The 18,948-nt window shown below is 36.5% G+C and overlaps 1 protein-coding gene across 6 annotated transcripts in view; it reads right to left on the bottom strand.

Annotated features, from left to right (window-relative positions):
• LOC127961122 (diacylglycerol kinase zeta) overlaps positions 1-15,588 on the bottom strand; it is an 80,462-nt gene extending 64,874 nt beyond the window's left edge. For 2 of the 6 annotated variants that reach the window (XM_052560080.1, XM_052560081.1), the window contains exon 1: positions 15,398-15,585. In XM_052560080.1, coding sequence (XP_052416040.1) covers positions 15,398-15,459 — 62 coding nt within the window. In that variant the 5' untranslated portion in view covers positions 15,460-15,585. Of the gene's footprint in view, positions 1-10,314; positions 11,023-15,397 lie in introns of those variants that run through there. The other 4 variants (XM_052560078.1, XM_052560075.1, XM_052560076.1 and 1 more) reach the window with 4 other exon arrangements.
• Positions 15,589-18,948: the final 3,360 nt, after the last annotated feature.

The following is an 18,948-nucleotide window of genomic DNA, read 5'->3' as shown; positions in this document are numbered from 1 at the left end:
CACCTGCTGGTCAGAGGCTGACATTACAGGTGTAATAGTGTGACATGCATTGCCTACAGTGTTTTTTTTTAATCACACAAATTGATACCAAGTTAAAGTGCATCATTCTGTTCCAGTGTTCTCAGGCAAATACATTAAACTCATCTCAATATCATCATCACAAAATGCTGATTTACATAGACTACTGTTCAAAAGTTTGTGTTTAATTTACTAAGGAAGCATTAAACTGATCAAAAGTGACAACTCACTTTATAATGTTCCAAGAGATTTCTATTTCACACAGGCCTAAATTCTGTTCTTTTATCATCAAAAACCATGAAAAAAATGTTTAACAGTTTCCATGAATATATTAAGATGCACCAGATTAGATATTAAAATGCACCATATTAGATATTAAAATGCACCATATTAGATATTAAAATGCACCAGATTAGATATTAAGATGCACCAGATTAGATATTAAAATGCACCAAATTAGATATTAAAATGCACCAAATTAGATATTAAAATGCACCGGATTAAATATTAAGATGCACCAAATTAGATATTAAAATGCGCCAAATTAGATATTAAAATGCACCGGATTAAATATTAAGATGCACCAAATTAGATATTAAAATGCGCCAAATTAGATATTAAAATGCGCCAGATTAGATATTAAAATGCGCCTGATTAGATATTAAAATGAATCAAATTAGATATTAAAATGCGCCAGATTAGATATTAAAATGCATCAAATTAGATATTAAAATGCACCAAATTTGATATTAAAATGCACCAAATTAGATATTAAAATGCACCAGAAATGCACCAGATGCACCAGATTAGCATATCAGATTGATTTCAGAAGGATCGGGTGACACTGAAGACTGGAGCAACGACTTCGCCATCACAGGAATAAATAAATATTGAAGGTATTCATTTCCATTCTGCAACATGTACACCTATCCACCAGATGGCAGCCTATCACAACATAATGTGTAGTACATCAGGATAGTGTCCTGAGAATAATACTGAATCGCATTGACCGTGTAAATTCAAATTCAATCAAATTTTTAAATCTATTGTATACTGATACCCAGCCCTATAGGGTATTTTACCTATTTATCTAAACATGAACACACCAAAGACATCTACTGTTTCCATAAAACAGTTATTCTAAATATTGTGTAAAGAAACCCTTAAACCATAAACCCCAATCTGAGATAACTTTGAATGTTTAATGTTTGGGAAAGGACATTTCCCTCACCAACATTACCCTCTCTTTCACCGCTTCAACATGTCACATAAACAATCAAAACACAAACATATGGAACAGCATAATGCAACAACTTCAGGAGAGAATGCTGATCTAACTTAAACCACAAGGGTGTGTACCCTGTAGTGGAAACCCACAACACTATGTTGTGAATAAAAAAAAACACGGAAATACATATGACTGTCTGAAAAATTGAACACAATACAGGTTCCACATACAAACATAAAGACATCAGACATCAGTGCGTCTGAATGTTGATGTATTAAAACAGCACACTTCAACATCCTGCAAGCAGACCATTATTCAGCTCCTCGCTCTCAGGTCAGTCTGAGAAAGAGAGACTCCAGACACACAGACACTCCAGTCTCCATGGCCACATCTTTTATCACTCACAATGGCAGTGCTTTTAGCAAACAAAATTTACCCTGGTCTGATTATGAACAAGATCTCTTGCTTCAGAGAAAATGGTAGATATTGATCATGATTCTGTCTGGTTACATCAATAAACACAATTCATCTCACAAATATCACTTAACAGGCCAGATCGTTTACTCCACATGAAGCATCCCTGCTTCATCTTCGACGTAGTAATGAAACTTTAAACGTGGACAAAAACAATTTTGAAACCACTGTTTTACACTCAGCAGAAAGAATAGTCAGAGGATCACGGTTTCAACAGGGGAACCATAAAAGAGATTTAATAGTGAGAAAATAATAATAAGATATGAGACGTGTAAAAAGGGACACCGCGCACACATAAAGAAACACAGACACAAAAAGACAGGACTTTCAATGACTTAAAGAGCCTGAGCCCTGGAGAATCAGATTATTTTTGGTGTTTTTGCTCCCACACTCCCCTTTATCTTTGCCTGGATACCCTCGAATGAGACGGAGGGATGGAAAAACATGGAGAGACTGAGACAGGGACGGATAGATACAGAGAGATTGTGATAGGTGAATCGTGGCTGGTGAACTTATTGAGAGCATCTGTGTGTGTGTGTGTCAATAGGGAAAAGGATCAGAGACCGTTTCAGTGGCAGATGGCTGCTATTCCCAGTGGTAGAGCGGTGATGTCAAAAATACCAGTAGTTTGCTATCAAGCTGATATTTCCATGTGTTGGAGAGCACACAGCCTTCCCTGGGATGTATACTTCTTGATCAAAGAAGGTTTGTCTTTGTGAGTTATAAAAAACAAAATGTTTACTGTACAAGATCTAATCTGTGCATATGCAGCAGCCTAAGAAACATGCCTATGCCATTATTCACTATTAAAAAGAAAAGTGAAAACAACTCACTGCTTATAATTGATTTCTTTGTTTTTCATTAATGTTTACTTGATTAATTACCAAACTTCACGTTTTTGGGGTCAGTAAGATTTTTTTCATGTTTTTGAAAGAAGTTTTACAATGTTAATGTCTTTAGTGTTACTCTTCATCAGCTTAATGCATCCTTGCTGAATAGAAGTATTTTCTGAAAAATCTCACGAACCCCAAACTTTTGAACATTAAGGTATGTTTACTTAATTGAGAAACACTTGCAGGCTGAGTTTGTTCATATCTACATGTAAATGTATTTATATTTATATTTTCAATAGCAAATTAGTGTTTGCGGTGACGAGTGGGGAACTGCTATTGGTGTTAACTACTTTTGATGAAATTTTGATACTGTGAAAACCCAGAGGAGGGTATAACACACACACTGATACAAGATCCCCCTTTTACCCAGAGACTGTGTCAGCAGAAGAGATGCTTTTAAACAGACATGGATACTAAACTATTACAGATGATTTAGCCATTAGGAGAACCATTGAGAGGGAGAGAAAATAAAGGATATTGATTAGCTTGAAATCAAACTGTCCAAACACTAGTGATTTCTTTTAATGATTCGACCAGCTGTAATTCAAACATTTCCAAACATCACATTTGATTCTATGCTACTGATATTTCCTCTACTGTAGACTGACACACATCAGTAAGGAGGTGGTGTTTCTTCTCACAAATAACCTGTCGGACAGGCAGAATGTCATGATTAATGACAAAGACACACCTCTTCTTGCCTTCTGCTTAAACCAACACAGGTGTGCTCAAACACAATACAAAAAAGACATCGGTGGATGACTGTGTGCATATGGCTCTAAACTCATCTACACCCTTCAGATCGAAGTAGGATTTACTGTATGTCACGGATGTTATAAGAAAGGGACAAAGGCATGTCTTTGCATGGAAACACATCACAGATATCAAAGCTGTTTCTATATTTATGCAATTTAAAAAAACGTTAGATTACAAAAATGCTAAATACAGTAGAAACATTTTCACTAAAGACTTACAAGTAAAATGTAAATTTGTCACACTAAGCCATCATATGACTTGAAATATAATGCATAAATTAAATAAGCTACTTTTATGATATAGAACTAGCTACCTGGCGTGATAAGCCATTTTTTGTTAAATCATTCTGTTAGGCTGCTGCTTGAATTCCACTCGTGTTTGTTTAGTTGATGCTTTAGTTCATCAGTATTACACTAAGCAATATAAAACCGTAAAGCACTTCATGCCTAATCTACATCAGACAGTGCAGGTTTTGGTTCAGTTAATCCATTATCCAAGAGCTCTTGTACCTTAGAACACAGAATCACTATCAGTCTTTTTTTAGGTAGGTACCAAAATCATTTTAAGCCCTGTTATGCATAAATTAAAATAAAAAATATATATTTGATCGATAAAAAAATAAAGAAATAAAAGAGGATTTATTGAAGATTTTACTTAAAGCCACTTTGATGGAGATCAGGATCTATGCACAAGACCCATGTAAGAAACAGAATAGGGTATAGGTATAGGTATAGGCAGTATCCTGGAGAGGCAGTGTTCTCTGGGGCGCCCACACATGTATTTCTCTCACTCAGCTGCAGCATTTTCACAGCATCGCGCCCACTATCTGTTCCACCCCTCTCAGTGAGAATGAATAGTGACCTAGCAGGTAACTTTTTCTGAGCGTCTCCCAGCACGATGCTTGTACGCCTCCTCTCGCTTCGGCTGCTGTATGGTGCCGTCTGTACCATACAAATAAGAGAAGCGAACTGTCTATGAAAAAACTGTTTCTCTACTTGCTAGAAATCAATACAGCTAGCCAAACCATATAAAATGTGCATAAAAAGTTTTTCCACTGATTTCCAATTCAGTTGCGATTAACTGTTATATATATTTAAACTGGATCATTTACTTATAGCAAATATAGTATTTTGGTGTTTTTTTAATTCATGTTCACTATACCATAAAAAAAAAGCAAAAGATTTTTATGTAAAATAAATGCTGTTCTTTAGAAATTACCTTTCTGAATTCCACAAAAACTATATAATATTTCACAATATTCACAATTTACTGCTAAGCAATATTACTGAGGCCAAACTTTTGAACAGTAGTGTATTTCTTGATTTTTTAAGTGTTCTGAGGTGCACCTCTCCCCTGATCTTGCCTGGCGAGTCAGGATTGCTGCTGGCAGTATTACTTTCATATTATGCTGCATTCCTTTTCAACACAGAATAACACAGAGTTTCTGCTCTTTACAGCTACCTTCTTCATTAGTATCACTCCATCTCTCTCTGTCTGAGGTTGAGGAAAAGACATCACTGCAGCCCATAGTGTGTGGCATCTAACTGCCATACAACATATCAGGCACACAAATCTGTTGAGCTAGCTTACATGTACACATTTACACACACCACACAGACACACATTTGTTAGACGTGCTTATTATTAGAAATAAACACACACAGATTCTAAATGAACTGTCAAAAGCCTTCCTCTGCTTCCTCCCTCCATCTCTCTCTCTCTCAATGTAAAGTAGGGCAGTTGGCAGGGAGAGCTGGGTCGTGAGGTGCTGACAGATGGATGCTCAGTTTTCTGGCTTCTGCTGAGGTTTTGAACTGGCCGTCGTGCAGTGATGCTCAGAGAGAGAGAGAGAGAATAGAACACAGAGAGGAGAAAGGACAGATCATCTTCTGTTCCACACTGACCACTACACTCATCTGTCATACAGTATCTCATTTCTTTTTATATATATATATATATATATATATATATATATATATATGTATATATATATATATATATATATATATATATATATATATATATATATATATATTGCACTGCATTATTCAGCTCAGGTCTCAGTCCAGCTTTAAGAACACAGAGTTCCTTCACTTAAAATGAGAAATTGAATGCGCTGACAAACACACATCGTCTGTAGCTAGAGTATAAAGCCACAAATGACTTCAAGTGCACTGTCTGTCCTTCATGTCCATCCTCCCCACCTCTCTTCTCATCTCTCACTCACTACTAATCATAAATAGAATAGGGTTGGGACGGTGAGAACATTTTTCCACTGGTTAATCGATGTGTGATAACACAAGTAATTGGTCTACCTATTTCACCGCGGGGGCGGGGGCGGGGGCGTTCCCTCTTTTTCTCGCTTTCCTTTGCTTTTAAATAGCTTGTAAAAGTGACGTGCGCATTTTACTTTCACTTTTGAATAGCGGCAATTCGCCGTAAAGTAATTGGTCATTTTTTGTTTGTTTGACTTATACCTCTTTTTCTCTCTTTCCTTAACTTTTAAACAGCTTAAAAGCACCATGTGCATTTTACTTTCACTTTCAAATTATATACCTACTATAAAATAACAAAGAATTTAGCCTACATACAGTTTACATAGGTATACAAAACTGGAAATAGGCTAATATGTATAATATATAAACAAATAAATAAGAAACATAGAACATGTATTAGCAAAATGAGTACGAAACCTTGGAGGCACAGCACACATCTTGGTGTTAAATAAAATTAATGACACAAAGTTCAAACAAAGTAAAAATCAGCAAACGATGTGGAACCAACTTAAATAAGAAACAAATATTCAAAAAACTTCCAAAATCACCTTAGATTAATGACAAAAGTCAACAGGCTTTTCAAAATCCAAAATATTGTCAAACAGGCGCTTTTTTCGGTCAGGCATTGTAACTGGTGTGGCGGCTTAACACCATCAGCACTGTCTATCACAGCAAGCCTAACATAGAAATGAAAGTGCTCCTGAAGATCGTGGATCATCGCGATCATCTGTCTCTCTCTGCTACCTGGCACTAAAATGAACTAAATTCAAGAAAATGTCAAGAATATGTTTAAGTGTGTCACGACAAAACGGTGTTTTTAAGCATCACTCCCATCGAAATCAAACTGCCTGCACTGCAAACAGAGGAGACCACATTGCTGATTACAGGCCTTTTGTGATTATATCTCCAGAGCTATGTTGTGATCATGCACGAAAGGTGAACTGACAGTGTTTCCTAAAAAGTGCAAAGAATGTGAAAAATATGATTTTTCAGACTGCCTGTTTTGTGTTTTGATAGAAAACACTTTTTAGGCCAAAAGAATCACAACTGCATACAGCATGTAACATATGACATCATTTCATTATAAAAATGTAGGCCTACACTCTCGAACTTGGGTACAACTCTTATCAGTTTGAATCAGTCTACTAAACAACTCATTTACTGAATCCCTGGTAGCATCCTAGAAGTACTGACCCTCTATACCACCAGTTCTGTTGGAATACAAAAATATTATAATTACAGAATGTCACGAGGAATGGTACCATTTTCATTTACAGTAGTATGTCATTTTTTTAGTAAGCCTTTCACTGCAAGCTTGTGAAAAAACGAGCTCCTCAGATTTTGCTCCCTTGTGACAGAAATGTAGAGTCCCAGCCTCAGAGGAGACATGAGAGCAGCGGATTTATTGATTTATTTACTGTATATTATTCTTCTGCCACACAGACATAATATAAACGTGATTTCTTTCCCAGCTGTTTACCTTCACAGATTGTTTTTGTAACGTACGAGTGTTTTTGACAAACTTGCATTTGACAGTTTAAGCACAATAATACACGAGAGAGAAGTCTTAGAAGTTTATCACACACATGCCATGTGACAACCTCTTTCTGTGCGCTCAGAAAACAGCGTGTTTCTGATCTGTGGGGTATTCTGAGCTGAAACTTGACATATTCTGGGGGCACCTGATATATGATTTTAGCATATTACATATTGTAAAAAGGGGCATAAAAGTATGAGTAGACTCAGGGTACATCAGACATTGACACATACTGTAAAGTAGATGAGTCAGTATGGTCAAAAGTTCCCATCACATGGATTCTTGTCACTCATCATCACAGGGTTATATGTAGAGATGACCCAGATAGCTGGAGTCTGACATGATGAATGAGTTCTTCCAGCCTGACACAGGGTTAACATGGTGACACACTAGCTGTTTTACAGCAGAGAGATCCAGGACATGATCAGAAATATCCCATCATGCTCTAAAGCACTCTACGGTTAATGTATTTACACACAAACACAAACACATACCGCAACAAACTCACCTTCATTTGCACTTAACATGTAAACTCAATTGAGTATACAACAAATAAAGAAAACAAAAACAAACAAACAATGGGCGGGGTTTCATAACTAACCCTGCCTGAGATCGTTTACAGGGGCATGAAAATGTGAACAGAGTTTGTGAGCAGAGGAAGTAAAAATACAAGAAACTTTTTGTGATTTTTTTTTGCATAATCTCACATAACAAGCAATGAAAACACACACAGTCATTTCACAATTCACACACATACTGTACACGCTTATATAGCATCTCTGGCAGCTGCATTCATAATCATTCCTCTGATCTGTCTGAAAAGAAACCGATCTCACGGAAACCGAGCTGTATCAGAGAAAGTTAATAATTCAGTCTGATTGACATCCTCTTCTCACATCTCTGATCATCTTCATGCATCAATTAATAAGCTCGACACACTCACGCACATTAAAGCACACAGCGGGAGCCGTCTCATCAGAGGGAACGCACGCAGAGCTGAGAAGGCGAGAGATAATAGAGGTGATAAAAATGTTGTCATGCTGAAAGAGCTTCTGTCAGACCTTCTAGAGCTGCTGACATTAATGTGTGAGCAAATCCTCCCATTCAGCAACACTTGATGACATAACTAATCACTCTGTGATCTCTTTATGTTCTGCATCATTATTAAGTTATGACTGTACATTCTACATATGTAGGCGATGATGGGATGAGTTTGCATATCCTACCATCTTCCTCCGCCTCTTTCTTTCTTTCTCTCACTCTTTTATCAAAACACCGTGCTCTGTTTGCTCTTCGAAACCGTTCGATGGATAGAAACCAGATTAAAAATAAATGGTGACTAATCAGCAGAAAAACCAGGATCGAGTCCCACCACTGATTTCTGAGGGTTTGAGCGAGTCACACACTTGTGTTTACCTAGCAAACATGCTCTACTGTAAACATACATCCTCCTGTTGGGCCGAAGGCAGAGAAACACCCTGGATAGATGGCCAGTCTAACACAGTGTCCTAACCAGACGTGATGTGACCAGACCAAAATCAAATCACACATCCAAGCCAATTAAAAGAGCGCATGGGTCAACTACTATCTTACACTCTCAACAAAAAGTAAGAAAATAATAAGTGATATCTGATATAAAATCTAACATCTGCCCCTTAAGTGTAGCTTATAGTAAACCTATCCACATACACACACACAATCTTGTCACAATGCTCATCTTCTCTCAAATTCAGTGAATGTTTATATGCACAGTTATAATCGAGCTAATATTACTAATAACGAATATTTTAATGATTTAATACACATTATGCATCTCCCCTGTCTTTTGGAACAAGCGTACAACGCACTGTAGAGGTCAACTGTAGTGTGTTTAATGCGTGTAGATCCTGGTCGAAATCAAGCTACAATCACGTTATCTGGGTCTGTTAGTGCAGCTTCACAAAAACCAGGCTGGTACCATTTCAGTTGAATTAAAGAAGAAAAAGGAACTTAGACAACAATGAAAAAAATAATTAATTATTAACAAATAAATAATACCTTCATAATCGTTTTTCCACATTAGTGTTGTCCAAACAATGCATCATTTTAAGCAAATGAAAACAAGTGGATGTTACTATAAAGGCAATTAAATGTGCAAAGGACGCTTAAAGAAGAAGTTCAAATCTCTAAGCTGAAAACTGATACTTTAGATAATTCATATACTGTACTAACATGTAATGGGGTACTGGTAGGGGGTAGGAGGAACACACATGCAATCATCTGAACATATCACATTTATACTAAATAGTCCTTTACTGTTACTGCATAAAAAATAAAAAAAAAAACACATTTACTTCAGTTACTGTACATGTAGAAATTTAAACTTACATTTAAAGTCAAACAGTATGTAACAAAAACAATCAATTTATTCAGAATTATTGCACTCCCTGCTCTGTTTGTTTGACGTGAATGTCCGAGTCAGCACTCTTTCACTGAGGACCGTGGAGTTTTTTTTTTTTTTTTTTTTTTTTTTGATAGAACAAGACTTTATGTAAAATGATAATATTCACATGATCTTCTAAAATGTACAGATAAGGATAAAACTGTTAAAAAGAAGTTAAGCGCTGAGAAAAACACATAACAGGGTAGACCGAGTTCCACTATATGTTTTTGTTTAAAGAGCCAAATATGGTGCATTCTCATGTTTAGCACAATTTCAGTCGTGCATTTTCCCAAAGCGGCATTCTGACCATAGACATAGACAAAAAGTGATGTGACTAACGGATGTTTCCAGTCCAGTTCAGTTTCGCAAACCCAATCAATCAATACTCAAAGCTGACTATGTCAATTATATTTTATTTTATACTTTTACTGTGTTTTTGTTGCTACAGCCAGAACACCAAACATTCAGCCCAGCCTGAACACAACACAACGTGTCAGTGGGTAAACACACAGCCACAGTGTGGCTAGGTATCATGCACAGTTACAGACATGATGTGTTGTCACTGCAAACACACAGCACAAGGCGCAGGTCTGAGATGGAAACATTGAATGGAAACTTGAGCACACGCACTCTCCACAAGTTCTTATGAATGCGCAATCTTTCTCTACATCTACCCATAGACAAAAACAAGTGCACTATGACGAGCTCACCTCCGTCCAAACAGCCGTAACCCAGTAAAAGTCCTGCTGCTGTGCCGGCGACCCACTGCGACCCTCTCCCCCTCCGGCTGTGGGTTGGATGGGAGGTCAGAGTTGGATGAAGAAGCAGACGTGGAGGCCAGAGAGGTCGTGACCTCTTCCCTGTCCTGTGAACCTGCTCCTAGCTCCTGCTCCATCAGGAGCCTTGGGCTGCCAATCAAACAATGGTAACTAATCCCAAACTCACAGAGTCAGAGAGTCCTCGTGCTGAGAAAAACTGGAAGAGAAGGGTCGCACCATCCTGCTCTCCGCCTCTCGGAAAGAGAGGTAGGACAACACGAAAAGCGCTCAGTCCTCCCGATTCTTGCAGACTTCCACGTGTGATCCACTTCCCATTCCGCCTTCAAGACACTTAATCCTATAAGCAAACCCCCACATTCCTCTTCCCCCTCCTCTCTTTCCTTCCTCCCTCTCTCCCTATCTCAGGATCTTCTTGCAGTCCCAGTCTAAGCAGAGTCATAAAGCAAAGAGAGATCCTCCAGTGCTCTCTTCATGACTTTCTCTCTCTTCAAGCGCTCATCTTCTGTTTTCCTCCCACGGTGGCTGCCGCTTGCACTCACACACATATGATTTAGCTGCCGGTTACACTCACACACATAGCACCACACCAGGAAGTGTCAAACTCAGAAGAGACTCATTTGTAGGACCCCAAATGTAGCTGCCCCTCCAGGTGCCTGATTGTTTTTGATCTTACTTCTTTGCCTCTGTCTCACCATCGGTTTGTCTTTCTCTCTCTGATAGAAGAAAATGAGACACAACTCTGACAATGGAACAAAGCCGCTCACAGTTTGCTGATCAGATCAGTAGTGCAGGTTATGTTCACAAATGTCTCTTACAGACAAATGGTTATTTGGAAATCTCTGTATGGTCGAAAACAAAAGGTCTGTAACTGAGGTAAAAGAAAAATATATAACGCAAAATGTAAAACAACACACACACAGAGAACAATATGTTTATTGCTGGGCGAGTGCACTTCTAACAGGAGAGCAGGTAGGAGGAAGATCTTATAGTAGTCAATAAATGCAGTTTGGCATTGAGAAAGGAAAGAAAGCAACTCTCTGTGTTAGCAAACGTGTGTATGTCTCTTAACATTTTTTCTTTTATATCTTCTACAGTTACATATTGATTTACTCACAACCTCCAACACAGTACATACTGCAGACAAGGGCTATTGAGTTAACTAACCCATTAAAAAAAAAGATATATATATATAAATATATATATATTTACTTTAAATAAACTACCTCAAGGAAAATATATGACAGATGCAAAATGTAAAAGAAAACTTTACTTCAGAAAATCACCAAGGCACCATTACCTACTTTAATTGTGTAACTTGAGATACTAAATTAACTTATACCAAAAACTATATAGACATTAACAAAAAGAACAAAAACATACAACAACACTTTTAAAACTTTCAATTAAAAACTATTCCAGAATATAAATAAAAAGCTATAATAGTATCTCAGCTATACTAAAATAACACTGTGGACAGTACCACAAGAACTTGAAGGGAAGTATGTTTGTGTGTGACTGTGTACTAGAACATGACAACAGAATAAAGCCAGCAGAAAAACTGCACTCCACCACCTACTGTTCACACTCACTATAGACTTCCTGTGAAGGAAGGAAATTATGTCACAAAAATGGAGTCGTTCACAATTACGGTTGGACCACAAACCAGATATTGTTTCCTGCTATTCTTCTCTTAGCAATATTTGTGTGTGCTAGTGTAAGAGAAAGCAAGCTACTTAAAGAAGGAAGAGGGAAAGAGGAGGTGAAAATAGGACAGCTGAAATGATGAGTAGGAAATATTACTGTGTAGGAGTGAAAAGTAGGATCCACTGTAACCTGGATTCAGGCTGATCTAATGTACAGTACCACCAGAAACAGCAGGGAGACATTTACAACGGTTTACAACAATCCATCTATTATACTCATGTTCACTGTGGCACCTCAGCAGGACACATTCTTTTATAGCACCTTAATTCAAGTATCAAATTAACCCGTTTTATGGGCTTGAGTCAAAAATAGATTGTAAAGAAATGCTGATTTTGTGCATCTCTAGACTGGATCCCCACCTTGTGGTAACATTGAGTAACTGCACGCATGCAGGGATTTTCATACTGTGGTTACTGTCCTTAAAAACCACTGATTTATTTACTCAAGCAAAGTGTGTGGTATCAGATTGTGCATTAATAGATTAATTAGTATGATATTTATAAAAAAAAGATGTCTCTGAACTAGGCACAGATTATGGATGTTTAAAAAAAAAAGAATTATATATATATATATAAAGACACACTGTTCCCACAATAAATACCTTGAACAACTTGAACTATTATTAAACTGTAATCCCCTTACTTACAAACAAGGCAATCTTTCTCTCGCTGTCTCTCACATACACACACACACACACACACACACACACACACACACACACGTGTGTGATGAGATTCTAAGATAAGAGCTGGTGGTCACAGATGGTTTCCATACGCAGGTTTGGTGGTTAACTGCATCTGACATGAATACATTCAACAACACAGAACCAGACAGTGAAACTAAAATTCAACCAGCCGTTAAACACAAGCCAGACACAGTACACAAAGTACGTGCACACCAGTATGTCAGTTATTTTGAGAACATAGATTGAGATGCAAAAGTGCCATTCACATATACATGCACTTTATTAGCAGAAGAGCATGGCATTAGCATTGGCAGGGTCAGGAGTTTGACTCCCTAGGAATGCATGATTGATAAAATGCAATTCATTCCAATGTAAGTTGCTTTGGATGAAAGCAGAAATGTAAATATTCTTAACCTGCATTTACATAATGGGCCAGAATGCTGCTTTCTGCACACACTAATGCTACAAGACCACACAAAAGCTGAATCAGAAATCATATAGCTATTGTCTAGCAGGTCCTAACATCTGTTTAAAAAAAAAGGTATTTTCTATAGTGTGAACATTAGGAGTAGTGGGCGACCGATATTGTTTTTTTTTTGTTTTGGTTTGTTTTTTTGACAGCAGATGCCGATATCTTGGAAAGCAGGGCTGGGGCGATAGCCAATATAAAGCCAATATTTTTTTTATTTTAATATTTAATCTTATATTTAAGAAATTTGACATCATTTGATAATGGGTTAAAAAAATAAATGTGTAAAATAAACATTCTAATACTTTAGATGACAAAGTATTTTCCACAAATAAATAAATATTTAATAAAAAGATAATTAGAAAGGAAGTAAACACTGTGCCTGTAACCAACAGAGCACTCAGTACTCTGGGAAGAATGTATGCATTGGCAATCATACTTTTCAAATAAATCCAGGGTAACATTCATTTTGCATACAGTACACAGAGAAAATGACATGAATATTACAGTGGGCAAATGCATAAAGCGCAGCATAATTTGAAATCATGAGTTCAAAATTTAAATTTAATTCACACAGACCGACTGTCACATAGAGAACACGAGATCATGCTGGATAAAAATGCACACGTCACAAGATGTCACAGCTGGATTTGGCAAAGTTTGCAAGGTTTGTGAAATTAAACGTTCATTACCCATTCAAAGATTTGTTTAAATGATAAATGCGAATTTGCTTAATGCTGACAGGCAAACGAAAATGTATTATAATGTTTGCCTTTCTATTACTAACAATATAAAATCTGATTATTAGACAGACTTCTATCCATATTAGACAGAACTGTTAATGATGTCAGTAAACAAGAGGGAGAGTGTGAGCACTGTGTGCACTCAGGCGCTGCCGCTGTCAGCGCCGTCAAAATAAAAGTCCCATCTCGAACACAAGGGCCAAGCAGAAAAACGTATCGGCCGATGCCGATATTTGAAAAATGCCAAATATCGGCAGATATATCAACCTTGGTGATATATAAATCGACCACTAATTAGGAGCGTAAAATAAATTTGGATATACGCTACCATTCAAAAGTATTTTGATTTTTGATTAAGTCTCTTCTGCTCAAGATGTCTGCATTCATATTTAAAATACAGCAAAAACAGTACAATTCTGAAATTTTCTCTTTGAAAATATTTTAAAATGTAATTTGTTCCTGTGATTTAAAAGATGAATTAAGCATAATTACTCCAGTTAAAATCATTCTAATATTCTGATTTGCAGATCAAAAAACTTTTATTAATATTATGTTGAAAAAAGTGCAGTATAACTTTTTCAGGTTTCTTTGATGTATCGAAAGTTCAGAATAACAGCATTTATCTGAAATAGAAAATCTTTTGTAACACTATAAATATCTCTATCATTATTTTTTATCAATTTAAAGCATCCTTGCTAAATGAAAGTATTATTTTCTATAATCCCCCCTAGTGTCATAATGATGCTGAAAATGTAGCTTTGATCCCATGGATACATTACATTTTAAATATATATTCAAATAAAAAGCAATTATTTAAAAGATTTTATTTAATTATAATTTTCTTTATTTTTATTTAAATATTACACAATATTACTGTTTTGTCGTATTTTGGATCAAATAAATGCAGGCTTGGTGAGCAGAAGAAAACTCTTTATATATATATATATAAAAAAAATTATATATATATACACATACTTATGAATCAATACATATATATAAAATCTTATGACTGGTACTGGGTCACTGTCTGGTCAATCACATGATTTACCAGCCCAAGCTGCATTGCTACACTGCCATTCCAAACTCCTGACCTTTGGCTTCAGAGGACAGTAGAGTGTCCACAGAATACACATTCCAGAATTTGCATAGTAATAGGTCATCCAGGCCTATTGTTTTTTTTTAATACTATGAAATGGGGCATACTACTCTTTTTGAATACTATACAATATGACACATTATAATACAGTAAAGTGTTCTTATTGTTAGATCTTGCAGCTGGCTTCAAATTTAAACGCTGCGATGTCTTCATAGCGCTGACCAGAGATCAGAGCTTCATTCTTGCAGCTAAATGAACCGGCACAAGTACAAATAGTAAGCATAAGGAGGGATAAGCAAGTGTTCGTTCAGTCTTACCTGTGGTAAAGTTGATGCGGAGGGGTAGGGGGCAAGACCCATTTCCTCCTGTGTGCCCACATTTCTCTGTCTCTTTCAGGCCTGCCACATTGGTTCTAGTTTCTGTCATGTACACAGCTACTGTGGACAGCAACTGACCCTCGCAGCCTGTGCCTTTCTGAGCTAAATCTTTCTTCCCCAACACCCCCTACTTCCTGTTGTGACACTTCCTTATGTGAGTGTATGTTTGTGTTTGTATTGTGAGTGTGTATGTGAGAGAGAGAGCGACAGAGAAACAGACATGGGTCAGGGGTAAAACTTGATTCTTGTAAACGAAACTGCCTCAAATAGAAAATGAGCAACAGTCTGCAGAAACACACACATACATACACGGAGAACAGGTTCCTGTAGGAAATTATTTTTAGTACACTGAAAGCAGAGCCCCAAACAAACACACACACATGCACACTGGCAGGCAGCTTTCACTGCTTCTTACAGAGTAAAGTGACGATGATCTTGAACTTTTATATTTTTTGTGCATGAGATTGAGAATACAAGCTGCTATAATAAATAAAAAAGAAAGAACACACATTCAGAACAGACAACAATTGTACTCCCTTTTTGTCACACTCATCTGACTTTTAACCACATGTAAAAACTCACCCACAGATGCATATCTTAGAGCATTATCAGTCTTTCTATTCGAGACATGCATTTTGCTCATTCTGACAACTCAAAAGATGAATCAATATAATGTAAATATATAAAATATTTTGTTTTATCATCATCATCTCAATAATCTCAATGTATAGGCTAGTGCTGAATCCGGTCCTCGCACCCCCTGCTCTGCACAGCTCTGGACATCACAGGATACTCTGCCATGATTCCAGTTCGAAGCAAATGTATATGTTCCATTCAAACAAAGTGCATTGAAGTGTGCGAGATGTGAATTTAAACTGTATTTATTTACAGAGGTATATGATGTCTGTCTGTGTGTGAAGACGTTGCGCAGCACTGAATGAATGTTCAAAAGTAAACTACATCAGATTTCCCCTGCTCACTGGAGCAATGAACACTGTGAAATTGACATTGGTTTAGTATGAAATCAGTTACACAACTAAAGCATTTTGCCAAGTCATCAAAGTTGATTTTCACTTTCTATCCTCTCGTTGTCTCTCTACAGAACACTGGGTTTGCAGATTGTTAACAAAAGCAAGAAGGCAGATTTTTGCCTCTAGTACTGACCAAACTGATGAACATAATTTAACCCCAAATAAATACTTTAAGACATAATGGGACAGGACAGGACAGGATATGTATAGAAAGAACATGTAAAATGCTGTCATCTTCCTCCTCTCCACTAGGGGGAGAATTGACTTTTCTTCACTGATGGCTCTGTAATCTGTCTGGCTATACCCTTTCTATAGCTCCATTCTGTTGTGCCAAACAAAGTACTTTCTTTCATCCAATGAAAACAAAAGAACAAAGGAAAACAAAATTGGTGTTTTGAGTTATTGTGTGGTTGATCTGATCCATGCATTTACAATGATTGAGCATTAAGGTATTAAAACTATTTAGTACTTTATGCTGTATGTGTCAATTCCGTCCAGTTAAACCAAATGTTTATTGTTGTAGGTTGTAATGAAGATCTTGAGTGAGACAGCAGGCACCTAAAACACAACGAGATACGTCCACACATGCTTGAGCATGTGTTTAGTAGACGAAACTGTGGCACTAATTCACACAGAAACACGCAGGCATATTTAAAATGTGGGGTTTTTGTTTGCAGTTTAATATTCATAGAATCTAGTTTGTATGGAAATTTGTGTACAGCCAGACCATTTGACTCATATCATATATCCAATTTCAGCATAACATAATAAATATAATTAGGGCCGGGACTCTATTAAAAAAAATTAATTTAATTAATTAGAGGCTTTGTAATTAATTAATAGAAATTAATCGCATTTTAAATCGCATATAAATATTTGACCTGAGAACAGTGAGAATTAATTTATTTTTCACATGGATTTATAGTATACCATTGAATAATGACTGAATACATAAGCTTAAGCAACAAAATATTGTTTAATTTTGTTCAACCAAGTCTAGCAGACCAGTGCAATTTTTGCCATTAAGTGTAGCAATAGCATATTTAGAAACAATTTAGAAATAGTACATTTCAGAAATTCAGGAAGCTTATAGGTGCTGGAACCTTCTGTAAAGTGTTTTTTAAGTAAAACACAATACTGTCAAGTAAATTCAGAACATTGGAAACACTGACTATTAGAAAACATCTCTCTGTTGCTTCAGAGGCCATAACATACTAAGTCCAACTCTCAGTAATATAACCTTGGCCAAAACAATAAAGAGTTCAACATAAACTGTTGCACCAACAAAATAATACATAGTTCAACATAAAGTGTAAAGTCCACGCTAGCTGCTATATGTTTTGCGTTGAGGTGATACTTGAGGCTCGATGTGCTGCAGCGGGGATATGCGAACGCTAGTTGGTGCTTCAGTATAATCGGTCCGCTGAAACTCATCCAGTGAGAAACGTTCCGCGGTGCAAAAATAAGTTATTAAAAACGTGGGAATTTTTTTTCCGTAATTAATTAATCTTAATTAACGTGCTATTTTTTGTGTAATTAATTAATCTCAATTATCGCGTTAAAGTCCCGGCCCTAAATATAATTTTTATAACGGTCTTCCATGATCATCAGTGTTTTCTGCATCCGTTTTTGTGAACTACTTTTTTAAGATCCTGCATATTTAAACAAAAAACATAGAATGGCTTCTGCGGTTGAGTGACATTTTGTTCACTCATCTTGAATCTCTATAGATCCCACTATAGATCCCCTGAGGAACAGTTCCACTCATTCTCTACTATAAGAGAGGAAGAATTGTATACTTCTTTTGTAATTGTATATTTCTTAAATAATCTAAACCAACAACATGTATGTTAGACCCTATTCCATCTAATCTCCTAAAAGAGGTGCTTCCAGAAGTCATAGATCATATTCTATTATTAATTTGTCATTGTCATTTGGATATGTACCCAAAACCTTCAAACTGGCTGTTATTAAGCCTCTCATCAAAACACCACAACTAAACCCCAAAGAACTAGTTAATTACAGACCGATCTCAAATCCTTTTTTGTCCAAGATAATACCTCACAATTATATTCCTTCTTAGAGAAAAATTGAATCTTTGAGGATTTCTAGTTAGGATATAGACAGTATCATAGTACTGAGACTGCTCTCCTTAGAATTACAAATAACCTGCTCTCTTATCATCTGATGGTGGTTGTATCTCTCTATTAGTGCTATTGGAAAGCATTTGAAAGCAACATTTCTAGCATTTGTAAAACTGCATTTTTCCATCTCAAAAAAATATCTTAATTAAAAACCTATGCTCTCAATGTCAAATGCAGAAACTTTAATTCATGTATTCATGACCTCAAGGTTAGATTATTGTAAAGCTTTATTGGGTGGTTGTTCTGCACACTTAATAAACAAACTCCAGCTAGTCCAAAAAGCAGCAGCAAGAGTTCTTACTAGAACCAGGAAGTA

Source organism: Carassius gibelio, chromosome B7, assembly GCF_023724105.1.
Source record: "Carassius gibelio isolate Cgi1373 ecotype wild population from Czech Republic chromosome B7, carGib1.2-hapl.c, whole genome shotgun sequence".
Taxonomy (NCBI): Eukaryota; Metazoa; Chordata; class Actinopteri; order Cypriniformes; family Cyprinidae; genus Carassius; species Carassius gibelio.
Note: the sequence above shows the minus strand (reverse complement) of the source record. Positions and strands in the feature narration are given on the sequence as shown.